A 19,053-nucleotide genomic window follows, 5' to 3' on the forward strand; every position below is an offset into this window, starting at 1 on the left:
CAATATCGTCACAAAAACCAAAAAGTGGGTAGAAACGCATTACATCAATGGTAAGACCGGTCACTATGCATTAAAAAAAAAAAGCAACAGAAGCAGCAAGCGACGAAACACAAACAATTACATAGATCTTCAAGTGTTAAACTAGATGCGGCCAGGCGAAATATATATTTACTCGTATGTGTGTGATTTTAAAATTATATAATTAAGGTTTTTATTTATTAATTACTTTGTTTTTTATTGAGATTTTGTAACCTATTTCCTAGTTATTTTAACGTTATTACTTTGATTTAAAGTGAGGGTCTTTTAAACATATACATATGTAAATAATTGTTGTTGTTTTAAAATTTATCCCCAATAGGGAAAGGCAAAGGACTATAATCCATACAGCCTAGTCTGAATTTGTAAGTTTCGTTCTGATATATCAAAAGGCCGGAGCCAAGTCTGAAGTAACATATGTAAATAATATTAAATTGACGTTTTTTTTTTTTATAATTTTTTTTTTTTTTTTGCAGACTAAGAATTTTATTTTGATATTTTGTAGGTATATTTATTTTTTTTTATGTATAAATTTGTAGTTTTTTTTTTTATTGTTTTGCAACCTATTTCTTAATTATTATTATTTATTTATTTATTTCATTTACGTTATTACTTCCACTCATTATTTTAGATGATAATTTTTGTTTGTAATTGTGATAATTGTTTTTATTATATTTTTTGATTTTGTAAATAATTTTTTAGCAATTTTTTAAACTTCAGGATGCTTTTAGCTTCTTTAATAACTGTGGGTATTTTATTATATATTTGTACACTTTCATATGTAATGTTCCTTTTCCCGTAATTTGTTCTCGGTGGGCGTAGAACTAGGTCATTAGAACTTCTCAACATTTTTGTTTGTATATTTTTCTTTTTAGTAAAAGTTAAAGTGCTACGTACATCTTTATTTATAATTTTTCTTATAAGTATGCAAGAATAGTATTTGTATGATTGTTCAATGTTAAGTATTTTCGTATCTTTATATATTTTAGTTGAAGGTGTTAGGAAATCGTAATGAAATAGTAATTTAACCAGTTTGTTTTGAGCGACTTGAAGAGTGTTAAGATTAGTTTTAGCTGCTGATCCCCAGATCTCTATCAAATAGTCTATGTGCGGCTTTGCCAAAGAGTTATAAATAAAGTGGCGTGCTTTTTGTGGTAGACAGTGAACAATTCCGCGTAGTGCTCCAGTAAGTGATGTTAACTTTGATTTTACTTTTTCCAATTGTAATTTCCAAGTCAGTTGATTATCCAAAATTAGCCCTAGATACTTTTCACTAGTAACTCTTTTTATTTCAAAATCATCAATTTTCAAAGGTGCGAAATTAGGTATTATTTTATTTTTTGCTGTAAAAATAACATAGTTTGTTTTCGATAGGTTTATTGTTAATAGGTTAGACTGAAACCACGTTTTTAATATATTAAGATCACCTTGCGCGTCTTGAATGATTGGTTCAATTTCGCCACCGAAATAAAACAGGCTTGTATCATCCGCATATAGTGATAGATCACCTTTGAGTCTCAATCTACTTAGGGAGTTAATATAAATTAGAAAGAGCAACGGGCCCAAAACTGACCCTTGTGGCACACCGCACGTTATTATTTTTGGGCTACTTTTATATTTTGAAATTTGGACTACCTGGTAGCGATTAGAGAGATATGATTTAAGCAGTTCAAAAGCTTTACCTTTTATGCCGATATCGCCTATCTTATTTAAGAGAATTTTGTGGGAAACTGTATCAAACGCTTTCTTTAAATCAATAAAAATACCAATGACGATTTTTTTTTCATCTATATTATTTTTTAATTTTGTAACTAGATCTACAGTTGCTGACAGTGTGTTAGATTTGGGCCTGAATCCATATTGTTTATGATAAAGAAAATCAATAGAGTTTAGATATGTTTCAAGACGATTATAAATTACCTTCTCAAAAATTTTGGACACTACGGGAAGTATTGATATAGGTCGGTAATTACTGGGGTCAGTTTTATTTCCAGATTTATAAATTGGTGTAACTTTGGCGATTTTAAGATTAGCAGGAAATGTGCCTTGTTCTAGACAGTTATTTAAGCATCGAGTCAGCTCTGGGGCAATTAGGTTTTTTAAACATTTTATCGATTTAGTACTGATGTTATCAATGCCTGAAGTAGTATTAGAATCCAAGTTATTAATGATTTTAATTATTTCACCTACCGTGGCCGGTTTCATATTTGTTAGTATATTGTCACCCGCATCGACTTCAGTAATAGTGACAATCTTATCATCATGGTCCTGAAGAGCTATTTTCTGTGCTAGTTCCTCTCCGATGGTCGAAAAGAATAAGTTGAAATGTTCACATATCTCTTTAGTTTCAGTTATTAAAGTATTTCCTATGAGTAATTTTGGTGCTGCCAAAGATTGCTTAACTTTGTTATTAGATAGATCATTTATAAGTTTCCACATCTTGGATGGTTTATTTTTATAGTCTGTAAATTTCTTGTAAAAATACTCTTTTTTCATTTTTTTAATTTCATTAGCAACTAAATTTCTTTGTTTTATAAAATTATTTTCAGTGATTTTATCCTTAGGATTGTGTTTATGTTGATGCCAGAGTTTGTTTTTATAGTTAATTTCTTTGATTATCCCTTTATTAATCCATTCTTGCCTTGGTGGGTTTATAATTTTGACTTTTTTTATTTTACAATCCTCAATAGTTTTTATTAGTTTGTCTTCAAGTTTTTTATATTCATTGTTTTTGATGTTTTTTAAGCTTAATATTTTAATTGTTTCGTACAGTTTATTATAATCGAGTGCTTCATATTCAATTCTTCGCTTAGGTTTTATTTGTTGCTTCTTTATCTCAAAATACATTTGCTTGTGGTCCGACAATGATGATTCAATAATTGCCAAGTGAAAACTATTTTCTTTGAGGTCTGTAGATATATGATCAAGAAGAGTTTTGCTTTTTGAGGTTTCACGTGTGCAGTACTCAGGGCAAATTTTATTGATTACTGCATACCCATTTTCCAGTAGTGTATCTGTGTACGCTTCAACAGTGCTATCAGGGTTTAGTAGATCCAGGTTAAAGTCACCAAATAACACGGCCCTTCTTCTTTGATTCAGTTGTAATGCAAAAGTTTCTAAAAAGTTTTTAACGTTAGTTCTGCCAGGTTTATATATTGCACCAATATCGATATTTTGTTGATGAATTTATATTTATACGTGCATTTTTTTGGTTTTAACATTAAAATTTAATTTTAAAATGGCTCTTCTGAAAACTTTAATTACAGTGACTTAACCTCTTTTCCCCTCTGACGCTTCAAATATTTGAGTTTAGATAATTGTGTTTGTTCGTAAATGAAAAAAATATGAATTCAATTAACGGCGAAAAATAATACAATGTAGGTTGTAGAAATAATAATCGATGAGACGCATTAATAGGATTTACTCAAAAAGTACTGTGGTAAGGTGTTGGTGGTGTTAGGTGTCTCAAACAAATTTAAATAGAAACAATCGTCAAGGACTAGTTTCGAACAAAAATAAAAAAAAAATTATCAAAATCTGTAAATCTAGTAAAAAAAATATGAGGAAACAAAAACAAAAAAAAAAAACGGCGTAAGGAGGTCTACATAAAATAAATAAATAAAATCTAAATTATGGAGGATAATTGAGTCAATAAAAAATAAAAATTTAGTAACTAAATTTTATTACTTATTTATTTTTTTATTTTTGAAATAGACATTAATTATTATAAAAAATAAACAAGTTTAGACATATTTAATCAAAATTTTCAATCACAGTACATAATAATCGAACTGTGGTAAATAAAATATGACATGACATTTGGGATCTAATTTTATACTATAGCAAGAAATTTCGAGAAAACATTTTCGATCTCGCTCTCATTTAGTGCGTGCACCGCGCGATAAGGAATTTCGTCCCAAAAATACAATCAAATTAAGAAACTCCTCCTTTTTTGAAGTCGGTTAAAATACCTACAAAGTACATTTAACGAATCGCATGCGGAACATTAATAACTATCCGCTTTGTTTCAAGTTCAAGTTCGCCACGTGCGCACGCGCCGGTCGTGTGAACACACGAGCACTTTGTTGCCAATTGTATAACAAAACGCACACATACGAACATTACACAACATCTCTACTACGCAGTATGCAATTTCATGCAATATATGCATTGCGATATGACACTAATTGCTTAAATATTTTTTTATATAAATTATTGATTGAAAGATGTAGCAAAAAGTTTTTACGGGTACCAGTCGACAAACTTTCCACCGAGATACAGCCAGCTGACATTAATTTTTGTTCATTATAGCATATAAACTAACACCAGGTAAATTTTTCGTTGAGAGGAAATCATTGAAAATATAATTATTTTTTCATGTTCAAGCAGCCAGCTGACATATAAGCCATCATGTTATGGTAAGCTGACTTTCTTTTTCCTTCAAGATATTACGCTTCATTCAGCCTGTAATATCCCACTGCTGGACCCCCCCTCTTTCCCCATGTAGGCTGTTCCAATGCGGGTTAGCAGCTATATTCGCTACTGTGAGTAACGATCGCTATATACATGATAACAATCGGGACCGAAGGCTTAACGTGCTCTCCGAGGCACGGTTCGTCACGGTCGTTTACATAAACTCTATTCCTATTTCCATTGTAGCCAATATCACAGCACATCCATTTTTCCCCCTCGATCGAGGCATAAAATTGTCTTTCTTGTATCTAGCGAGAAAACAGACTATAATATAAATCTAGGATTTTTTGAGTTAATTTGCTTCGTAGTGACTCGAGTCACAAACTCAATATCCCACTCTGTAAAAGTGTATATATTGGCTGCACCGGTTATATCCAACAAATTCTCGTTTTTTGTTTCGGGAATTCCAATTATTTCAAATATTTGAACGTCGAGTATATTGTTCTTTATTATTGAGGCACAACTCTTTTCGTGACCGAAAAATCTGATTTAACCGAATTTAATAATTTTATTTTGGCTTGTAGGATTCTTTTTAATGACCCTGTTATAATTGTCACTAAAAATTGCAAGGTGTTATGTCAAGTCGATGTCTCGGTCTTAATTTTTTTTTTTTTTTTTTTTTTTGGAACGTATTGAATACCTAATTTATTTCTGATTTGATTAAAGACCGCATTTCATCAATGGTAATCTTAGCCGGTGTCGAGTTGGGCACTTGTACTATTTTTGCAGTTTTAACAGTTGCAAACTTGCAATAGACATCACCTTCAAGGACGACAAAGAGTAACGTCGTTGACACTATTGCGGAAAAGTGCATCATCCAATTCTCACTCCGACCTCGAAGGTAGCACACAAGCAGCATGAAACATTGGCGACATGATGAACAGATTAACGGATCATATGCATCCGATGTGGTTTCTTTACAACACGTAAATTCCATAATTGTTAATCAATAAATTACTAAATATTATTTGAAAAGGAAAAAGACTCGAATCATTTCTAAGATTGAACTCGGATTGGATCAACAGCACGCTTGTTGAATCTGTCGCTATCACCGTTCGGCCAAACAAAGCGTAATCTGCTGTGGCAAAAATACGAATAAAAACAAAGGTTATTCACATCACACACAATAGCACTAAACTTATGTGTCTATAAAAAATAATGGTTAATATAGCAACTATCTTAAATCAGAACTTGTATTTATTATAAGATACCAATTTAAAGATATTTTTTTAATTGATAAAATACCCACTTTGAACTACTTTTACGTATTAATAAATCAAGCAATAACGAAAGAGTATCCAAAGCTGTTTTTCTTGCACAGCGAACTAAGTTTAAATTACAAAATTGTTAAATGGTTCTGATAATAAACAAAAAAATAATATTGTTTCAAGTACGTAGACTTATTTGTCTTATTGAGATTAGATTTTTTTTAAACGCTTTCACACTCAACGGCCTCCAGTAGGATTATCACCTGTGTCGGGGGTCAGGAAACATACACAATAACGTCCAGACTACGGCAACACATCTGTATGGTCAATACAAAGTTTGCCATGTGCGGGGATCGAACCCGCAACCGCCAGCGCAACAGCCACAAACCAGTGCTGTGATCGTTGCGCCAACGCGTCGTCAAATATTTAAACCTATACATACTATAAATGCAAAAGTTTGTGAGACTGATGGGAGGTAGTTTGCTACTTTTTCACACAAAATTGAAAAATTGAAAAATTCTTTCACTGTTGGGAAGCTACACTATCCGCGGTCGACATAGGCTATATTTTCAAAACAAATTAGGGAAAAAAAATTATATCGAAATTTTTGTTAAATACCCGTGCGAAACTGGGGCGTGATGCTAGTAGCATATAAAGATACCATTCACTCTCTCACCGACGTTACATTTAAGAAACAGCAGAAGCTTCAATCCCGTATTGACGTAATTCGTTGCTAGGCAACCCGGTGATATAAACAAATAGTACAGTACATATTCAAAATCGATCAATATCAAAAATCACTTTAATCAAGTAGGATACAAAACACAGTTAAAAGTGAAGCTACCACCGATTCGGAATGTAGATACTGCAAAGAAGAATCGGCAAGAAACTCCGCCGTTACTCTTTTAATACAACTGTTTCATTTATTTTTAAATGAAATACACATGTATAAGGTATTTCCTTAATAATATTCCTGAGTTTAATAAAAAATCATCGAAAACCTTTTTATTAATCAACCAATCGATTAGAATATGAAATTTTTTATTTCACGTTTTTGTCGTGTTTGAATTTTTTTTTAGTAAAAATTTTCACGGGCTCCAAATCACTAATGCCTTTTGTTAACATCGTGCATTACGCTTATCCTACAGGCGATTAATTACATAAGAATGCAGATCGACAGTCCTGTTAGTAAAGCTAGGACGTCGTCCGATGCAGACGGTATTTGTCTAAAATGCTTACATTAATAAATAAACAATAAATCCCTACTAATATTATAAATGTGAATGTAAGTTTGTTACGCTTACACGAAACTACTCAACCGATCATGTTGAAACAATATTCTTGGAGGTATTAGAAGTAACATAGGATACTTTTTACTAAAAAAAAAATCAATGCGTGCGAAGCCGCGGGTAAAAACTAGTAAACAATAAATAAACGCTTCACACTCGACGCCCCTCGAAGATTTCTCCTGTGTCGGGGGTCCGGAAACACACACAATACACAAGAACAAACGCCCAGACCACGACAAACATCTATATGGTCAATAGAAATGTCAGTCGTGACTCATGAGCGGGGATCGAACCCGCGACCGCCAGCGCAACAGCCATCGATGTGACCGCTGCGCCAACGCGCCGTCAAACATTAAAACAACTATCATCTCTGTACTACGGTCGTCAGTTATCTTTAACTCTGTCTAGTCGATATAACCTAGTTAAATAGTTGTGAAACCTTACCGCTATCGTAACGTATCTATTCTTATTAAACGCACTCCTATACGTAATCTTTTATATTATCTATATAAATAAATAGTTTCTGCCTGCGACTTCGTCCGCATGGAACAGGAATAATTCTGTTATACATGATTTTTGCAAAACTTTTACTGTTTACGCAGGGCACGCAGGAGAAGCTCTCAAAAGGGAAAAAACCGATTTTGAAACATTCTTCATTGGTGCTCCGCTCCTATTGGTCTCAGCGTTATGATATGTAGCCTGTACCCTAAAGCCTTCTTCGATAAATGTGCTATCTAAGATTGAAAGAATTGTTTTAAATCGCACCAGTAGTTGCAGAGATTAGCGCGTTCCAACAAAACAAACAAACAAACAAACTCTTCAACTTTATAATAATAGTATAGATAGTGTTCGCTCGCAAACGAAAACCGACTTCAAATTTACATCGACAATTAATACAACGTAGGTAGTCGAAAAAATAATCAATGAAATACGCATTATTGGGGACAACTAAAAAGGCCAGCGACAAGCCAGCCATCGATTAAAAAAGAATAATCAAAATCGGTGCACCAAGTAAAAATTTATGAGGTAAAATATATAAAATCAAAAAATACAGTCAAATTGAAAACCTTTTTTTTTAAGTCGGTTAAATGTTCATTGTTAAAATACTTAATATACGACAACGAAATTGCGGGCATTAGTAGTATAAGTCACGGATATTGGGTACTAGTTCACGTGGGAGTGTAAAGGTTTGTTTGTATTACTTTTATCTTAGATAGCATCGATCCATTTCCAACAATTATATGTTCATTTGAGTCCTATTGAGGAAGGTTAAGGACGAAAACGGGAGAGGAATGTAGTATAGGACAGGGGCGGTTTTTCCTATAGTGTAGGGGGGTGCACCAGGAGCGCCGGTATTAAGGAAGCTCCGAGAATCACAAGCAAGTGCGTAAAATATCCAACATCATATTACCGTTAATATTTATGAAGTGACAGAATATCGATAATTCACAGAGATTTTACAAATTTAAGCCGCACGTTTTCTTCGGCTGTTCTTTGTATAGTACCTCCATGGTCCGTTGCACCTGGCTTTCACAGTGTAGGTTGTTAATTTTTTCCAGTCACTAACATTATAATTTATGTGAAAACGGGTTGCCATGTTCGTTGTTGATTATTTTGAAAAACATGCCGTTTTTATTTTGGTAACTACAAATTCTTTTAAGTAAAACGCACTTTACGCACGCTTGACTTGGGGAGTAAGCTGGTGAATGCTTGACGAGAGCGTTACGAAAAGTGTGATCGGGCGAGGCGAACGAAAGCTGAGCGGGAGATATAAGTTAGTAAAGATAGAAAGAGACGTTTTGTAAGTTTTACTTCAGTCGTGTGGTCTAAAGCACACTCGTTTTTAGGGTTCCGTACCTCAAAAGGAAAAAACGGAACCCGTATAGGATCACTTTGTTGTCCGTCTGTCTGTCAAGACCCTTTTTCTCGACGTGGAGGTATCAAGCTAAAATTCATATCAAATACTAAGTCTACTATCCCTTGGAGCTATGAAAAAAAAATCAAACTTCTAAACAAACGCAATCAAAGATACAGCCGTTTATGCTGCATCAATCATCTGCAATCAAAGCCTACAGGGTACTTTTCGTGAATCCAGAATCTTGAAATTTGGTACGAAGCAACGTCTTATAGTATAGATAAAGGAAAATTGCGAAAAGCATAAAATTTTAGTTACATCATATAATAAAAATATTTTAAATTATTTTGTTTGTATGGAACCTCGGTGCGCAAGTCCGACTCGCACTTGGCCAGTTTTTTTTTTTAAATAGAAAACATAATCACTAGAAATGTTCAAATAGTAAATATAATTTTACTTTTTTTAAATATTGTTATATTTTAATAGTATTGTTAGATTATTTATACTCTGTTTTGATGCATAAATTTAAGTTTAATAATTATACAGTATAGATAATAATAAAAATAAATCTACTATTGATTAGAACAAACCGAAGAAAACAGTTTTTTATTTAATAATTTTAAACTGCTTTTCAACTCCAGAAATAAATTTAATTAATAAAATAAGTATTTTATTGGCATTAGTTAAAATTATATTAGCACAAGTAATTACAAGTATGAATTGTAAATATGTATAATGCTTAATAAACTATTGTTAGTTATTTAAAATAAAATGACTAATTAGTATTGTGTGAATTTAACGATAATTACATTTATCGATGGTCAGAAACCTTTTGTTTGACATTAAACTAATTAACAAAGCTTAAGATCATTGAGATAACTTTTTAATATAGATTAAGCTTAAGAACCAAAAACCAAACAAAGTATATTTAAGATCTCACATTTCCATTCCTCAGTCCTGTCTTCCCGCAGGAAATTGTAACAGCAGTCAATGTCTTGAATAGACCCATTTCGACTTTTTAAATCTGTAAAAATGGACAAAAATAAATTTAATATGTTATAATTAGTAACTTGGTTTTACAATTGAAATGAAATGAAAATATTTATTTTTTCATAAGATATACACTTATGAACGTCAAATTTATACTCTCAAAAAGTTAACAAAATCAAAAAGTCAAGCAAACCATGCAACAGTAAATTTAAAAATTGCTACATCTTAACATTAGGTACATTACAAACATAGGTAATGTACAAATATATTTTTACTAGCTGACCCCGCAAACGTTGTTTTGCCATATATGCTGTTAATCCCCTCCACCCCCCCCCCCCCCTCACTATAATTTAAAGGGTTATGAAAAATAGATGTTGTTCGATTCTCAGACCTACCTAATATGCACACAAAATTTCATGATAATCGGTTCAGCCGTTTCGGAGAAGTTTAACTACAAACACCGCGACACGAGAATTTTATATATTAGATTATATGTTTTGTATTTACAACGCATTACCCAGGAAGATTGTTTCTGTAGGAAAATTTAGTTGAGATAACAATTTAGAGATAGGAATGTCCTTTGCACTTTATTTATACACATAAAAACTTTGCATTGTACATCATTTACTTAATTATGAGCGTTTAAATTATTATTTCTGATGTTATCAAGGCCATTATTGTTTCTGCCTATATTGAGGACCCATTTTACCAGATGCCATTAACCCTATTTGACATATGATCGTATTCAATATATATGTGTATGAAGTATTTTTTTTTTCACTATCTAATTCTAGTTTATTTCCAGATATTTCTATTTGCAAATGTGAATCTAAAAGTCGTAATTTATCAGTTGAGTAAAAACAGGTACTAAAATGGCCTATTCCACCTCCCGTGTAGCTTATGTGCAAGATAATCTTTATCCACACCTGGTGAACCAAGGTCAAAATTATGTGGAACTAAAAATTAATGGTATCTCAATCAAGCAAAACTGCATTAGGATGCGCTTTTTAATCCGCGAGCAGGTTTAATTAACATAACAATGGGGACAATTAACTTTACTCTACATCCCACACATCTTTATTTTTATAGGCCTACTTTTTAATAAAATTCATAAACGATATTTATATTAGTTACATGGAATAGTGGACTTAATAATTTAGTTTTTTATCGTAAAAAAATATTAATATTTAATAGGTTTTTTTTAGATTTTTTTACCTGTCAAAGTTGTCATAATCATTTATTAATAATCAATTATTATAGTTTAAAAGTCTCTGATAATGTTAGATATAATATTATTACATTCATTGTATGAAGATGTTAATTTTAATTGCTACATCATCATAATGATAAAGTTATTTTAATTTTAAATTAATGTCTAAATAATTAATTTATAATAAAATATTATAGTACATCAACCCTTAGTACCTGGGTAACCGAGCTTAGCTTAGCTTAGCTCGGTATTTTTAGTAAATCGTGTTTTTTGGAAATATAAAAAATAATAATGATAAAATATGAATAATATTTTTCTATTTTACCGACATAATAATAAAAAATAAGAATTGGCTATTTAAATAAAAAATAACGAGTGCAATTAGAAAAAAAAATCTATCTGGAAAATTGTAGGATTTGAACCTTGGTCTTTTCGGTCGATCACGACCAGCCGATTTCCCACCTGAACTATTACAACTTTATTGATGTGTGAAATTTATCTTCATATTCTAACAATATTGTAGCCATTTTTTCACTGTCTAAAAACTGGAATAAAACGATATTTTCTAAAAATGAATCCGAAATTCCCTCCATACTAAATTTCATGAAATTCGTTGGAGACGTTTCCGAGATTCTGATTATATATCAGTTTAATAGTATTAGATAGATAAAGAGCATAATAGTTTCTTGTTAGCATCCAACTTAAGAAAACTAAGCAGACTGAGTAATAAATGGAACAAAGAATAATCGAAACACATTTTTTTTAAGTACAAAAATAATGAACGAAGGAGAAGAAACTTTCGAAAATTAACATTAAAAAATATGAAATTTTGAAAAAAAAAATTTTTGATTAAAAAAAGACTACTTTTAGATGTTATAAACAGGTGGGCTACAACAAATGGACATTTGATTTTTTTTTATTTATTATTTGAGGATTATAAAAACAAAATAATAATAAAGAAAGTTTCATAAAATGAAATTTAGTTAAAGATGATAAAATTGTATTAAAATCGTAAGGCAAAGGCAGAAAGGCATAAATAATAATTAATCGAATTTAATATTTAACAATCATTACAAGTAAGAGTATGTGTTATTAATTTAAGGTTATGTGTATTAGGTACACTATAATAATATATATTATATACTTTTGCACAAGAATACACGTAAGCTTATGCCACAAGCCACAGTAATTTTCTCATTGATGCCAAACTTGCGACACAAATAGCCATGGATATGCATTTGGCCTTGTTTCTATCATCTGTACACGTTATTAATCTATTTTACCGGGCTCCGTAATTAATGTTATTGATATATTTATAATATATCTATTACAATAACAAAAAACAAATTCAGTTAAAATACGATGCTAAAAGTTTCAACTTATGAACTTACCCTCTGTTTTTTTTGATAATGATGTTAAGTATTCGTTAGAATACTCAAAAACGAAATTTCTCCGAAAGCGTTTTCGCTTACGTTTTAGTTAATATTATTTTTGTTTTAAATTGTCGTTTCTTTATGCTATTTTAATGATAATCGTATTCTTTAATTTTTACCACATGATTTAATAGAAAATTTAGTATAACATAACTTGTTTTCTTTTATTTATTTATCTAACACAAACTAAGTACCTAAATTTCTACAGCTACTACAACGAAAGTAACAGCCACTACCTTCAACATGTGGCATGAAACTAAATTGAATGGATTTCACCGATTTCAAATTTCAATTGAGTTTAGTTCACGGCTTTTGTTCATTTCATAAATTGAAGTAGGGATGTTCGGCTTAAATTTTATTGTAAAGTGTAAACATAGGATTTATTATATTTAGAATCGAATCGAAAAATAAAATATGTTTGCCATATAATTTATTACTTTCTATTTATAATTCACATAATAACTTTCGTTATCTTATGCTACTAAACGAGCAGTGCTTATACAGTAGCAATTCTTGTATATATATAAATATATAGAATCTGAATTAATTATTTTTTTATTTTTGATTTTTTATATTTATTTAAATTTTTTATTATTTTTTATATTTATTTAAATTTTTTTTTATATTGTAATTCGTATTTAAATATGATTTCCAAAAAACATTTACTAAAAATACCGAGCTAAGTTCGGTCACCCAGGTACTACAAGATTAACGGAGTTAAGTTTGCTGAGATAACTGTGTACCTCAGTACAATAACAAGCACAAATAAAAAGTATCAGAACCATATGAAGCAAGGGGTAGGAAAACAAATATGATAAGATGAAATTGTATGAAACAAGGCTGAGAAAGGACGCTGTTGTACAGCGCTCTTAGGTGTTTATTAAAGACTAGCGGACAACAGCTACCAAATTTGTTAGCTTACATACCGATAGCAGCGCCACCTAACGGGTCCAATTGAAATAAAAACTAACATATCTTCCAAGTTAGACAAAAATACAGATGCTTACAAAATTTGATAAAAATTGGTTCAGTAGTTTCGGAGTTACATACTGATAGCAGCACCACCTACAAGGTCTGATTGAGATAAAAACTACCTTATCTCCCAAGTTGGACAAAATTATAGATGCGTACAAAATTTGATAAAAATTGGTTCAGTAGTTTCGGAGTTACACACCAATAGCAGCGCCACCTATCGGGTCCAATTAAGATAAAAACTACCCTATCTCCCAAGTTGGACAAATACTTAAAAAAATTGATAAAAATTGGTGTAGTAGTTTCGGAGTTACATACATATTAAATTTTCATTGTTAACGCTCACCCCCGTAATCTTTATTGGGCATGAGTTATCCTAAAATCCGCTCATCGATCATTTCTACATCACATATAGGAGATTCGTACCAAATTTGAAGTCGATAGTTTAAAAACGGGAATTTTTCATTGTTCCCCGCAACAATATAATAAGTAATGTGTAATAGCTAGTTAATACCATTTTTACTCTATGTAAATTAAATTAAAATGCGGTCTATGAATAACATTAATTTAATCATTAATAACTTACGTAAAATGCGCCCTAATATATTATTTAACATGATCTTTATTAATAAAGTTCTTTATTATAAAACGTTTATATGGAAAAAAGAAAAGGGCTGTTTTTAGGGTTTTCCTGGCAATTCTTCGAATTTTTCTCACCTTTTAAACCTTCCCTAGACCTCCACGAACATTTCAAGACCAAGATAAGATAAATCCGTCAGCCGTTCTTGAGTTTTAGCGAGACTAACGAACAGCAATTGATTTTTATATATATAGATATGGGTGTAAAATTGTAAAAGTATACCAACTAGCATTTACTGTCCCGATATGAATAGCAATCGTCATTTTTTGTTTTGATTTTAGAATACTGTTGTTTTAATTAAGTGTAATTACATTAATTAAATAATACTTTTAAAATTTTAAATTACACGATAATACTTTTTAAGAAAAAAAAAACTTTAGTCTTGTGTTAGAGCTGATACTCACACTTTTTTATATTGGCCCTAATAGTATGAATACTATTTATAGTACTTTAGAGATTATCGTGATCATTTAAAAATTTATTCTAGGGGAAAACATTTAATTATATTAAAAAGCAGCATTTTACTAATGTAGTGAAAATGTACTTATGTGATGTGTGAATTTAGCATAAGCTTGTATCTCAATAATAGTTGTGTTTGCTGGCAAACGAATAAAACCGTAGACGAAAAAATAGTCAAGTAAATACGCATTATCAAAGATCACTTCAAAAACTGCAATCAGATCTCGATAAAATTTAAATGTGATCACATGATAAACATTGGCTTTCAATTAAATTAAAAATCATCAAAATCGGTACACCCAGTAAAAAGTTATGTGGATTTTCAAGGTTTTCTCTCTTTCCCTCGATTTTTCTGGGATTCCATCATCAGGTCCTGGTTTCCTCATCATGGTACCGTACTTGAGATATCTCCTTTACCACACTGGGACCTATGTATTTAAAAGTGTAGTAACTTTATTTTATTACATGTGAAATGTAAAAGTTATGTTTTTCGTACGTTCGTTTTTACAAATCGATAATCAGTATCGATTTTCGTAAAGTTGAGTGCATCACTAACTCACATAATGCCATGGAGTGAACTGAACGTGAATGAATGGATAAAAGTCAAAATAACATGCTTAATAACGTCACTTGTGCGGTCCCAGTCACTTGTATATGTCATGTGTCAAGTATATCGCACGTGCTATTCGAGAAATGTGTTTATTTATTGCTTGATATATTTTATTTTGTGGTAATAATTGTTTTTTAATTGGTTATTTATTAGTATCGGTGAATACTATTATAATTGGTTCCGGTAAGTAAAACAAATTTACTTCTTTGCATTTTGTTTATCTTAAATAAGGCTCTCGATCTTCTCAAAATATTGTACGTTAATTTAATCTTGAAATATTTATTGTTTCAGGTTAAGGGTCTAATTTGTGTCTTTTTTACCGTTGCCTGTAACACTGATGACTTCAATTGTGCTCACTGAAACAGCGAAGAGCCACATAACCAATAAGCTCTAAAGGCAACATCAGTAAAAAAAATAACGTGTAGATTAAATATACTTCTGAAACAGCAATAATTACAATGAACGAGAATGATGGGAAGGAGTTTGCGGAACTAGGTGTTAAACAATGGCTTATCAAACAACTGTTTAGCCTCGGTACATATTTTAGTACAAAAGCTTTCAATCTTAGGATCTGTTTCAAAAGTTGCCGTTAAGACTATTTGACAGATGATAGTCCAACAGATAAATATTTATCATTTGTTTTCACAATTGTGAATCTAAAAATTAAAATTTTAAGTTTCTTATGGTCTGTTATACCATCTGTTGATAAAATCTATTCATAACTTATTTGCTGGATATACTTTGTCCAAGACCGGTGAACCTCACCTTTGTTTTAGTTTGAATTTATTATTGTATTAAAAATAGTTATGTGTCTAAAAAACCTGTACTTTATATCAATCTTTTAGGTATCCGAAGTCCAACGCCCATTCAAAAAGGTTGTATATCAAAAATCCTCGAAGGTTACGACTGTATCGGAGCAGCCAAGACTGGTTCTGGAAAAACGTTTGCCTTTGCTCTTCCAATCCTCCAAAGTTTGGCTGAGGATCCTTATGGAATCTTTGCTCTGGTTCTTACACCTACACACGAATTGGCCTATCAGGTACCTACTACAAGCTTCATAGTTATAGTTTCAAGACACGTCACCAATGTACGGTGCTTTATTTATATTTTAGTTACCTTACGGCTTTGACCTCTTGTTAGTTCTTAAAAAATGTTGATTTTTTTACCTTCAATAAGTGTATATTGCAAAATAAATGTTCTCATTTAATTTTAATTGTAACAAACAATTGTATAATTTAAACAGTACACAATTATATACAAACAAATAAGTATTAAAATACTATTAAATAACGATAATACATAATTTTTTTGCTATGTAAAGTAAAATGCTGATTACTGCAAAAACACTGAAGTAAGATTTGAACTTAATAATTGTCTTTGCTCATTAGCAAAAAAAAACTAACCAATAACATCGACAAGTAATATAGTTATAATAGAACATGACAAAAAAAAAAAAAAATAGTCATGTGATGCGTATTATTATGGATAACTCATAATGTACTTGTCGTGATAAAATTGTAATTTAAATGGAACCACATAACAAAAAAGAGGTTTTGGATTAAAAAAAATCATCAAAATCGGTTCACCCAGTAAAAAGTTCTGAAGTAACAAACATAAAAATACGCTCAAATTGAGAACCTTCTCCTTTTTTAAGTTGGTAAAAAAAATACAGTCAAATTAAGAACATCCATTCTATGAAGTCAGGTAATTATAATATACAAAAGTTTTCTAATGTTTATGCGAATTTCACTAGTTATAATGAAAAAACTTTTTCGGATTTTATCACGGTTTATTATGTTTTTATACGTGCCCGACGTTTTGGATAATTTACAGCAACCATGGTCGCGGAATGACTCCGTTCTCCAAAAAAGTTGTTTTATAATAATATACCTGTGTTTGCTCGCAAACGAAAAAAACTGACTTCAGTTACATCGAAATGTAATACGAAAAAAAAAAAATTACTAACGCACTAGACGTCACTACGATTTTCGAGGGTTTCCCTCAATTTCTCTGGAATTTCATCATCAGATTCCGGTTTCCTTATCATGGTCCATCCTTGGGATATCTCCTTTCCAACAAAAAAAAAAAAAAAAGAATTATCAAAATCGGTTCATGAACAACAAAGTTATAATATATATACAAATTGATCTCCTTTTTTGGAGGTCGGTTAATAAATAACATTAGTTATTACTTTATGTAACTTCTGTTTGCTTACAGATAGCCGATCAGTTTCTGATATTAGGAAAGCCGTTAAATCTAAGAGTATGTATCGTGACAGGGGGCTCTGATCAGCTCGAAGAGTCCTTGAAACTGGCAAAGAGGCCACACATAGTAGTGGCGATGCCCGGCAGACTAGCAGACCATATAACTGGCTGCGATACATTCAGTTTGAAGAAGATAAAGTTCCTAGTTTTGGATGAAGCCGACAGGTTTGTTTTTAATTTTTGTCAAGTAAAGTGAAGAAAAAAGAAATAAAGTTTTCGTTATTTTTTTGTTGTCAAAATTAGAAATTAGGAGGTTATTTTTCAATAGCAGGCCTTGAACAAATTTTTTTTTCAAATTTTTAAATTTTTAATATGGCCATATTAAAAAACAAGATTAATTATGAATAGTGAAGCCTTAGGTGAACTTGTAAAAAAATGTTATTAGATTAGTTTTTAAAATTACATCCTGAAATATGAAATAAAATTTTAGAAGCCAAACCAACTTAATTTTATTTTCATTTTTTTTTTATAAATAGAATGATTTACAAAATACTTAAAAAGTAACTAAAATGGTATAAATGACTTTTGTTACAGGCTATTTAGTGAATCATTCCAAGAAGACCTTGAGACGATTTTCAAAGCATTGCCGCAGAAGAGACAGAACTTACTGTTTTCAGCAACAATCACTGATGATGTGAAAGAATCTAAAATTTTGCCACTCAACCAAGGTGTAAGTAATAAAATAAGATTAAATAAGCTATGTTGGCGCAACGTTCACAGCTATGGATTGTGGCTGTCGCGCTGGCGGTTGCGGGTTCGATCCCCGCAGGTGACAAAAATTTGTATTGGTCATACAGGTGTTTGCCGTGGTCTGGGTGTTTGTGCAGTCCTTGTGGGTCTCCCCACCGTGCCTCGGAGAGCAGTCGGTCCCGGTTGTTATCGTGTACACCTGATAGCGAAGGTTACATAGTAGGGAATATATCCACCAACCCGCATTGGAACAGCGTGGTGGATTAAGCTCTGATCCTTCTCCTACATGGTCACCACTTCTTCTTCTTCTTCTTCTTCTTCTTCTTCTTCGTGCCCCCTATACCTGGGTAAGCCTGAGAATCCCCCCCTGATGCGCTCACGGGACAACTCTGATGTAGAGCGCCGGAATGCATTTCCCGCGAGTCGGTTGTTAGCCGCGACGAACAGCAGTGCCACGAGTGTGAAACTGCTGCCCGCCCCGTTGCCCAGGGTGCACCACGAGGAGGTCACCGACAAGCACCCCTACACCTGCAACACCTGCAACACCCGCAACTCCCGCAACACCTCCAACACCCACACCACCCGCAACTCCCGCACCACCTGCAACTCCCGCACCACCTGCAACTCCCGCACCACCTGCACCACCCGCACCACCTACACCACCCGCACCACCTGCACCACCCGCACCACCTACACCACCTGCACCACCGACAACACCGGCGACACCCGCACCACCCGCACTACCTGCACCACCTCCAACACCCCCAACTTCCCTAAAACCCGCCACACCCGCCACACCTTCTGAAAAATAAACCCACTAATATTACATTATATAGCCTAACACACATTATATAGCCTAATATTCGTTGGTAAATGGACTATATTACACAAAATGAATTTTTCTATTTGAACCAGTAGTTCCTA

At 32.1% G+C, this 19,053-nt stretch overlaps 2 protein-coding genes across 2 annotated transcripts in view; one reads left to right on the forward strand and one right to left on the reverse strand.

The window, feature by feature from the left end:
- LOC123662842 overlaps window positions 1-12,795 on the reverse strand; it is a 30,626-nt gene extending 17,831 nt beyond the window's left edge. Inside the window, exons 1-2 of the mRNA XM_045597635.1 lie at window positions 12,453-12,795; window positions 9,802-9,885 (exon numbers count right to left, since the gene is read on the reverse strand). Of these exons, the coding sequence (XP_045453591.1) occupies window positions 9,802-9,870 (69 nt within the window). The 5' untranslated portion in view covers window positions 9,871-9,885; window positions 12,453-12,795. The remainder of the gene's footprint in view (window positions 1-9,801; window positions 9,886-12,452) is intronic.
- A 2,838-nt stretch (window positions 12,796-15,633) lies between these two features.
- LOC123662584 (probable ATP-dependent RNA helicase Dbp45A) overlaps window positions 15,634-19,053 on the forward strand; it is a 29,516-nt gene continuing 26,096 nt past the window's right edge. Inside the window, exons 1-4 of the mRNA XM_045597408.1 lie at window positions 15,634-15,709; window positions 16,021-16,214; window positions 17,393-17,604; window positions 17,974-18,109. Coding sequence (XP_045453364.1) covers window positions 15,634-15,709; window positions 16,021-16,214; window positions 17,393-17,604; window positions 17,974-18,109 — 618 coding nt within the window. The remainder of the gene's footprint in view (window positions 15,710-16,020; window positions 16,215-17,392; window positions 17,605-17,973; window positions 18,110-19,053) is intronic.

The sequence above is a fragment of the Melitaea cinxia genome, chromosome 19 (assembly GCF_905220565.1).
Source record: "Melitaea cinxia chromosome 19, ilMelCinx1.1, whole genome shotgun sequence".
NCBI classification, from domain to species: domain Eukaryota; kingdom Metazoa; phylum Arthropoda; class Insecta; order Lepidoptera; family Nymphalidae; genus Melitaea; species Melitaea cinxia.